At 36.0% G+C, this 10,302-nt stretch overlaps 1 protein-coding gene across 1 annotated transcript in view; it reads left to right on the top strand.

The window, feature by feature from the left end:
- The window catches only part of LOC106461371 (solute carrier family 15 member 1-like), a 56,853-nt gene that overhangs the window by 9,285 nt on the left and 37,266 nt on the right, over positions 1–10,302 (top strand). Inside the window, 1 exon segment of the mRNA XM_022388318.1 lies at positions 2,024–2,049. Within this exon segment, the coding sequence (XP_022244026.1) occupies positions 2,024–2,049 (26 nt within the window).

Genomic DNA, 10,302 nt, shown 5'->3' with positions numbered 1-10,302 from the left:
GGTTTCGATACCCGTGGTGGGCAGAGCACAGATAGCCCATTGTGTAGCTTTGTGCATAAATTCAAACAAATCATAACAATGTGTTCTAGATGGGGATATACCTTGTACTTCATGGCGTTGGAAAACAAAGGAATATGGATCAACTTTACGATTCTGGCCCACCTAGAAAGAGACTTGCAACAAGTCGTAACCCAGTCGTGGTAAGCAAAGTGTGGCGTCTTGTAACAGGAAAGTGTCCACGAATACTAAGGTAAAAGGTATAAGTGGTCCACGTATCCCAAGCAATGGTACGCAACATAATCAAGAAGGATCTCCGTGTGGAAACGAGATCAACAGGGTATGGGTTCACCAAGATAAGACTTCCAGTTATACCTCTCATTCAATCGTCGTATACCTCAAGCAGCAGAAGAATGATTCGGGTATTGATACTATTCTATACGAAAAATAGTATAATCACCTATGAATTTCTGTGCGCTCGGTCTGTTTAAACAGAAGCTGGAGAATGGTCATCCTCGTAAACTAGATGGATTATTGAAACATGTAGGGAGGAGTGTTGTTGGTTGGACATGCCAGCCTTTTGCAGTGGAAACTACGCTGCATGTCTGTTGTCAAGATGCGCGAACATCAAATAAAGCATACCGGAAGTAGAAACATGGACTGGAACGGGTGGTGAGGCGCCAAAAGAGTTTTAATATAACGGACTCAACCACTGTACGTTACGAACAAATAGAATTTTAAATATTAGTCTACAATTTTCCTGTAATATAACTGTTAATGAAATCGCGTGTTTGCTTAAGTAGATCCTGAAATATAATACAAAAAATATGAACAAGTCCTCTTGATGAGTGTGTTTGTCCAACCGTGTTTACATTGTATCAGGATCATTCTATAGGTATTATTTAAAACAAAAACAAAACAAACTGTTATTGCATAAAATAGAACTACAGAAAGAAATACATAAACCTGGTCAACACTTCTTGTGATGTTAACCCAGATATGATCAAGACTGGAAGAAATCTTTACGTTCATGCCCTCAGTCAGCCTTAGTCACGTGATGTAGAACAAGTGCAGCAGGACACCTGAATTCTTGTTGATGCCGAATGTTGCTGTTTTATAACTAACGCTTCTTTAATTTCATTTATAGATTACAGCTGTGAACACGTCAACTTTATGCTAAGTTTTTGCATTTGATGTAAGAAGGCTAACGAAGGTGTTGTTTTACTCTTGTGTTTATTTTTTTCCCTGATTTCTCAAAATGGAATTCTGAACATTCCTCACAATGTATTTTATAAAAAAAAACATCTGGTACTTTATGTAATTGTTGGACAGAATGTAGAATAATGTATGCTCAAATTTCATGGCGTGTTTAACGGCGTGACTGAAGTTGAGTTTTTTGTCAGTTTTCTCCAAAAACTTTGTGTATGGCTCCAGAGATGAATGGTACAAAGAGCACACAAGAAACAATAGGACAATCCTGTTCGTCTGATGGAAGAGGTTTGAGATTTTGTGTTAAACGTTATCTGTAATTGTATTCACAATTGGTTGGGGTTAGCTATTAAACTGTATAAAATCTCTTATAATCATTCCATTCATTAACATTTAATACCATTTTCAGAAACTTAGGAACTATTTTACGTTTGACAAAAGATGTAATTTGTTATTCGCCAGATGTTTATTTGGTCTTGTCTCCCGGTGGTACAGCGGTAAGTTTACAGACCTTACAACTCTAAAATCCGGAGTTCAATTTCCCGTGTTGGACACAGCAGATAGCCCAATGTGACTTTACTCTAAAACAAACTAACGAAGTATTTCGTCTTGTTTATTTCTGTGTATTTTGAATTAAGGAGATGTTTTCATAACTGATAACAAAATGACTTTACCACTATTCATTGTTATATGTTAACAATTCTCCTATTAATGATCCTATTATGATTAATTTAATCATTTCTGTTTATTCTATTTATTTATATATATATATATATAATCAATTTACTGATTTACTGTTTTTTTATTCTTCTTCTAGCAACAAATCTCGTCGACAATGAAGCGGTAAGTTGATTTAAATATTAAAAATTAATACTGAGACGTTGAAAGCTGCTTGTTCAGTCATTTACAATTCAAGTAATAAAAGAATGTAACAACGAGAGTTGTAAATATATCGTTGTAAAAATGAATTACTGTGTAACAATCAACTTCACAGAAAATCATGTTTCTGCCCTTTTGAAATAGTTCAATATACTGTAATTGTCAGGTGACAAGGTAAATGTTGTACATTAGGCAAATAGCCTTCTCACAATTGGCTGGATCTCTAACTGATTTTTTTTTACTTATCACTACGCTGTTTTGCTTGCCTTAAAAATACCTCTGACGGTAAGTGATGGATCAATGAACGGGTAAAAAAGGAGATATTAAAAACATATCATTGCAAGGAAAGACGAACATAATAAAGCACGATGTCATAAACAATATATTGTTGACTGTTGAGCATGGCTCAGTTGCTTCGCGCTTTTGACTCCTAATCGGATGATTGCGAGTTAGAGGCTGGCTCGCGTCATGCAGATGTTGAGTCCTTGAGTAAAACCCACTTGTTCTAATCTATCCAGCTGTATGATGGGTATCCAGCTTTTAGCTGGGGATTAACCTGCGGTTGACTGTCATTCCATCCAGGGGTAGGGTCACCACTCTCATCCGTTTGTGCCATTGGAACCAGAATTCGAAAACATGAGTCTTATGTACCTTGGGCACGGAAAATGGTTTAACTAAACTAGCTATAAGTAGCATGATATCACTCGCCATTATAAACATTGCTGACGAGCATGAACGAGATGATATCACACGAAATAATAAATATTGATATCGAGTATTAACAGCGTGGTATCACAACGCATCTGTAAAACTTATGTTGAGCATGAACAACATATTAGTGTCATTTTCAGTCCAAAAGATGCACTTCATCAGTTACATACAAACTGTAGCCGGTTCATGTCGATTAAAACTGATGACAGTCAGTTATTATTTCTGTTCTTATTTGGCTCAAAGTCGTAGGATATCTTCGGTGAGCTTGTATTACGAAAATAATATATTTTTCTGTGTTAGTTTGGTTCACTTGTTTTTAGGTATAATTTGGCCCACAGTTGGACGCCGAATAATGATTCTAACGAAACAACCTAGACGAAACTCGCGATTAATGAAGAATTCAAAAATATTTGTTTTAATAATCCTTGGAATGTTTGCATACTGTTCTATATTGATGTTATTGTATACATGCATGGAGTAGTTTTTGAGTAAATGCTTGAGTAGTAACAGAGAAGGTAGCGTATGATCGGACAATTATGTGCGAGTCATTATTCTGGTCTGTATAAGTTGTTTTGAGCATTTGTTCGTCAAAACACATATACCCACCTGTTCTGTATAAAAGGGTGTGCTTTTGGTATAATCTTTTTCGAAACAGGTCAAAACTTTGTTCAGCCAATTTCTCTGGGTTGATGTAGAATCATGCCTCGTCACGTGTTAGAAGTTATAGGACGTCAAATTGTTCGACTGTCCAGGAATGGTAAGAAGAAAACGGGCATTGCCAGAACAGTAGGGCAACCCTAGTGTACTGTATCCAGAATCCTTAAACGTCGTCAGACCACAGAAAAAGTTGTTCCAGAAAAGTCTAGTGGTAGACGCCGAAAGACTACTGGCAGAAATAGCAGAAGAAAAGTTAATAGGAGATTGACCAAACAAGGTTATTTTGCAAGAAGGGCTATCTGCAATTCGATATTAACCAGAGTTCTCCACCGTCACCGTGTTACACGGGCAAGAAAACCTGCCAACTTACAGTTAGGACACCAGATAAGTCCTGTTTCCAGATTGTTAAAGCTGATGGCAAGATTCGTGTTCGTCATTTGCCTGGAGAGCAGATAAAGGAAAAACTGTCTTTCACACGGGGATCATACAGGAGGTGTTGCAGTACATATTTGGGCAGCTATTCATGATGGTGGAAAACCTGCTTTTCATATCCTCCAGGGAAACGTCAATGGCGCCTCCTACAGGGATCACATGGATACGATATTTCTGCCATGTGCTAGGGCAAGGCTTGGCAATAATTTGTGTTCCCGGATGGCAATGCCACTGTCCACAGTGAGCGTATTGTATATGATTATCTCGACCAGGAAAACATTACAAGATTGCCATGGCCAGCAAAGTCTCCAGATTGTAATCCCATTAATAATTGTTGGACAGAACTGAGCCGGAAAATTACTAACCACGACTCTACCTAAATCAGCTACTGTAGCTAAGTTGCAGCGTCTTTTAGTGACAAGCTGGAATGCAATCACGGTGGATTACATCAAGAACCTCATCGACAGCATGCCACGTCGCCTTGTGGAGGTTATTAGATTACGAGGAGGTTCAACCAAGTACAGAGTGTTTCATATGGACTTATATAAGGTTACAGATGATATTTATAATAATTTGATGTTATAATTTGTCATTATATATATTTTGTTAAGGGTTTGTTGTGATAGGTGAAATGCTGAATTACACATCTTTCGGCGGGTGTCTGATAACATTGTTTGCTGTTCTAATAAGTCGTTCTTGATATCCATAGAACATGTCTCATTATACATATTACATATTTAATGTTTAATGTAAGATGGATTTCTCAGTTTGACAGACCTAAATGTATTTGTATTTCTTCTTAATGATAATGATCTTATTTGTCACAAAATATGCAAGTATTTTGGCCAAGTCTGTAGTTATGACATGACAAGTCACAACCTTTAACTATATCTCAGCATGACAAGTATCACTAGATTGAACTATATGTTAACATGAGAAGAGTCAGTACTGTGAATTATGTGCTAACATGGCAAGAGTCCATACTGTGAACTTTATGTTGACATGATAAGTATCTTTATATTAAACTATATGCTGATATGACAAGTGTCGCTACATTTAACTCTTGTGTTGACATCAGAGTTGTCACTACAGTGAACCATATGTTGATATGACAAGTGTCAGTACTATGAACTATCACCAGAGTGACACTTGTCATGTTAATATATAGTTCAATGTAGTGATACTTGTCATGTTAACACAAAGTATTCGCAAATATGACAAAAATAACTACTTATAATTAATGTGAACATAAAGAAATTAAGTACCGTAAACAATATGATATCATAAGATATATCACTATGTTGAACTATATGTAATCGTGACAGGTTTCTCTATGTTGAACTGTATATTAGCATGACAAGAGGCAATCATATGAACTATATGGTATAATTACAAGTGTCACTACTTTGAACTATATCTTAACGTGACGGTTGTCATTACTTTGAACTGTGTGGTACTATGAAAAGTGTCCATATTGTGAACTATATGCTAATATGAGAAGTGTCACTACTTTGAACTTGTACGTTGATACGTCAAGTGTCACGATATTGGTCTATATGTTAGCATTAGAAGTTTTACTACTTTGAACTTGAAGTGGCATGTGTCACAATATTATAGTATATATTGACGTGACGAGTGTCAATTTTTTGAACTATATGTTGACGTGACAAGTGTCACTACACTGAACTATGTTAACATGAAAAATGTCTTTACATTGATCTATATGTTGACATAAAAAATTTCACTATATTGAACTATATATTGACATGACTACAGTCAGTACTGTGAACTAAGTATTATCAGAGATGTCACAACAATGGATTAACGACCTTGAAACTGGAATCTTAAGATAGTATGATGTAAAAATTCACCAGTGCTCTGTCTTTTTAATTAACGTGATGTAATACTAGGGTGTAAAAAAAGAAAGAAAATACTTATATGGTCCTCCAATGGGGGAGGAGACAAAATTGTTTGTAGTCTGTTTATGTTTTCGTAATTTTACTTTTAAAATGTTTTAGTGATTTTAAAGAAAACGAAAGATAATCTTGTGATAATGCTACTTATACGTTTCTGAGTAGTGTTAATTGCTTTTGAATCGAATATCAAATCATATAAACCAAAAACTTTACATGCAACAAAATTATATCCAAAAACACCATTTACGCGAAAAATAAGAGCACTTAAAACAAGAATGTGACATTTTTAGTGATTTAACATAGAAATATTCTAATTTGATCACTTTCCCAGCGAAAAGAATAAATGGCTTGCTCTTAAACAGTGATGACATCAGAGTTACTGCTTACGTCAGCCATGGTTAATCGTGTTGATCAGTTAAGGGATTAAATCCACCAACTAAGGTAGTGCATTTAGTGATTTTGTTTTCTTATCGACGAGATGATAAAACAAGTGTGTTTGTCCTGTGATATTGGAAAAATAGCTACTATCCGGAAAAGGGCAAGGTCCAACAATTTCTGTGTTGCAGCTTTGCAACACATGACATTTTCCGAAGAAATTACACTTGTTATTAGTACTAGGAGTCCTCAAGTAGGAATTTATAATGCCTTTTAAAACTTCTTTCTTTTAGAGCCTTAAAACCAGTATATGTAGAAAAGACAGGCTTCTAACCATGATAATGATTTATTATTTTCCATTAGAACAGTTATTTCTCCTGAAGACTCCTTATACTGACGTAATCATCTCAAGGGCGCTTAATATTGACTTGACAATAAAAAAAAAAAAAACGTGAACTTCAAATCTGGAAAACAGTGGTGCACGACTGCTCAAACCTCTCCACTATTTGCCCCCCAGTGGCACAGCGTATGTCTGCGGACTTACAACGCTAGAAACCGGGTTTTGATACCCGTAGTTGGCAGAGCACTAATAGCCCATTGTGTAGCTTTATGCTTAACTTCAAACGTAATCTAACCTCATCTCCATTATTCTCCTCTTAGCTCATCCTATACCAACTCTTCGACGGTCCTGTCTAGTATTTTCCACTCAGCTCGTTTTGTACTAGCACTTCGCCGGTCCTGTCCAGTATTTTCCGTTCAAGTCGTTCCATACTAACACTTTGCTGGTCCTGTCCAGTACTTTCCACCCAGCTTTTTCCATACTAACACTTCGACGGTCCTGTCCAGTATTTTCCACTCAGCTCATTTTGTACTAGCACTTCGCCGGTCCTGTCCAGTATTTTCCGTTCAAATCGTTCCATACTAACACTTTGCTGGTCCTGTCCAGTACTTTACACCCAGCTCATTTTGTACTAGCACTTCGCCGGTCCTACTGTCCAGTATTTTCCGTTCAGCTCGTTCCATACTAACACTTTGCCGGTCCTGTCCAGTGTTTTTCGCTCAGCTCGTTCTATGCTAACTTTTCGCTGGTCGGGAATCAAATATTACATACAATTTTTGAACTCTCCAAAGTCATTGAAATTATCTATCGATTCTTGATTTAATTAGGAATAACATTATCAAAGAAATTGTGAAAAAATGTATTTAGTGAACGTTTCTAAGCATTGTCATTTCATCTGCAGGATCTTTTTAAAATAAGAATACAAATACAAGAAATCAATGTAGTTAACAAAGTTTACGATGCAAATATTGCAATGTTCATAAAATATATACACAATGGAAAAGAAATACAGTGGGTTCCCATTATACCTTGCATCACTCTGCGTCGTTTCAGTATTAGAGCGTTCACCAGTTACAACCCATGTATGAAACAACGGTGCCTTGTATCGTAACTAGAATAATCCAACGTCGTCGACTCCTTTTCCAGGTGTATTGTTTACCAATTACTCCCAATATTTTTGAAACAATGTCGCCTTCTTTCATTACTTGAGCGTTAAAACATTGTCGGACTACTTTACCAGGCGTAGTGTTCACCCATATGTGTGTGAAGCAAAGTTGCTGTGTTCCGTTATTAAAGCGTGCCAATGTCGGTCTAGTTTACTGGGCGGAGTGTGATACATCGTCCACTAGCCAAGATGGTGGAGGATATAAACACGTTGTGTTCGTGCACCACTGTCTAAGCACATTGTTTTTTTCTGCAGCGGAAAAGCCTTGTTTCCACCCTTCCGACATGGCTCCAAAGCGGTCACCTAGTAATAGTAAAGTGCCCCTTGACAAGAAGCCCAGGAAAACGATTAACTTTGACATTAAACTGTTTAGTCCTTTAACGTTCTTGCATACTTGTTTTTTATAGTACACTGTAGTTGAAAAAGCCATGTTACACACTTTAAAAAGCTATTCAAGAGTGGACCGAAAATTTTCAGGAACACATCCCCCCATAATACATCTAAAGATTGTGTTGTTTAGCGTCGTTTCGGACGTAGTCTGAAAGTCTCACTTTCCGGTAACGCATCACAATGTATAGCGGGGACCTCCTGTATGAAAAAACTAAAACAGGTTTCCACAGAAGCACAACAGTTATTTATTTACAGAAGGTTTAAATAGGTATCTCTTTTTCCACGCAAGTCTATGTTTTTGCCGTCTGTAGCTAGAATTTGAAAGCCAGATAAAAGAAATGTTATGATTAATGATTTGACTACGTATATAAATAGCTGAGGCGGGTGGGGATGGTAATTTGATATCAGTGTTGAGTAAAGTTCCTGTGTTTAAGGCGTGTTTAGTTTTGTCAATATAGATAACCCCGAAGCTTCCATACGCATAAGAGGAAACAGTCCATGAAAGAAATAATGTTGGGTTGCATTCTTTAAAGTGAAAATAAAAATGGTTTGAAGGCTTAAAGACGAATCTAAATTGACTTTGTACGTGCTAATTGTGCAGAAAGTTAGTAAGCCGATTTTTTCTTTTTTCCTAAATAAGGAAGGATTAGATATACAGAACATATAGGTTGTGTTTGGTTGTAGGGTTAATTTTCTTATGTAAAAAAAGTAAGAGTGAATGATTCTACAAATTTTCCACTATATCCAGTTGGCTTTTTAATAATTTTGCACGAGTTTTGTTTCAGTATGATGAGAAGTAGCAAAAACAAATAGTATTAACTCTAGTTAGTAGGAGGTGAGAACATTTCCTGTATATATATATAGCTGGAGGTTGATAAAGCTGTCATCGCGTGTACACAGGCCAGTAATATTTCTTGCGATGTGTGGAGGCCGAAAAACCGTTAGATTCAAGGGTTATTAAAATATATACAAAGGGGAAACTGATGTTTTCGGTTTCACGTGTACGTTTGAGGTGTTGTGAATTTAGATATATGAGAAACATAGGGACAAAATAGTACAAAATGGTATCTACATACCTTCTGCAGTAAAACTATTTCAATTTGATGAGACAGGCTCAGGGAATGTGGAGATGATAGGGATACCTTACTGAAGATAATATCACAGAGACGTTGTCGAGAACAGTTTCAATGAAAGTTATGATGACGAGTGCATGTTTTAAAAGACAGCCATCAACAACATGAAACTGATGTGCATCCGTCTATATGAAACTCAACCGCTCATAAAACAACTTTACCAAACATAAACACATTTGTTTAAAATCAAACTAAGTTTACCATACAAGACAGTGACAAATTAAGGCTTGGGCGGTTTGGGCGACCGACAGGAGCCCATGATCTAAGGGGGTCCCATACAGAAACAACAGTAAATTATAAATCAGATGAAATTTATAAATATCTTATTATGCTAACTCTCTCAATACAGGCTTGGTCCCAAAGACAGACCACGTGACCCTTTTTTACTAGTACATAGTTTTAATACCATAAGGTTTAATACAGTATGTGTATCTTCACAAAATTTGGCAGACGTTTAGTAAACACTAAAAGTCGTTTTTAATGAAATATGTTTACTAAATGTTTGACTATGAATACATATACTTTTTTTTACTTGTCCGAGTGCAAATTAATATTTATGTTAAGATTAAAAATACATTTCTTTGTCTCAAAAGTATCAAATTTCAATTGTATAATTTAAAAACCTCCTAAATAAATTTCAAACATTTTTACAAGTCAAACTTTATATTTTATCTGTTATTTCCTCTACCCTAACTCTATACAGGGCTTGTAAATTTGACTGACTTCGTAACCACCAAATAAATCTAGATGACCCATTTTTTCTTTCTAGGATGAATTCAAATTGTAATTAGATTTGTTTATCCTAAATAGTTATAAACTCGTAACAGTGTGAGTTTATTTATACTTACATTTTATTGTTTTATTGCCCTTTGAACTGTGTCTAAAGTGACTAAACAGTCTATCTATAATGAACATAGAATGTGGCAAAAGTGGCTAAACAGTCTATCTATAATGAACATAGAATGTGACAAAGGTGACTAAACAGTCTATCTATAATGAACATAGAATGTGGCAAAAGTGGCTAAACAGCCTGTCTATAATAAGCATAGAATGTGACAAAGGTGACTAAACAGTCTATCTATAATGAACATAGAATGT

Source organism: Limulus polyphemus, unplaced genomic scaffold (genome assembly GCF_000517525.1).
Source record: "Limulus polyphemus unplaced genomic scaffold, Limulus_polyphemus-2.1.2 Scaffold945, whole genome shotgun sequence".
NCBI classification, from domain to species: domain Eukaryota; kingdom Metazoa; phylum Arthropoda; class Merostomata; order Xiphosura; family Limulidae; genus Limulus; species Limulus polyphemus.
This window is presented reverse-complemented; position numbering and strand designations above follow the sequence as displayed.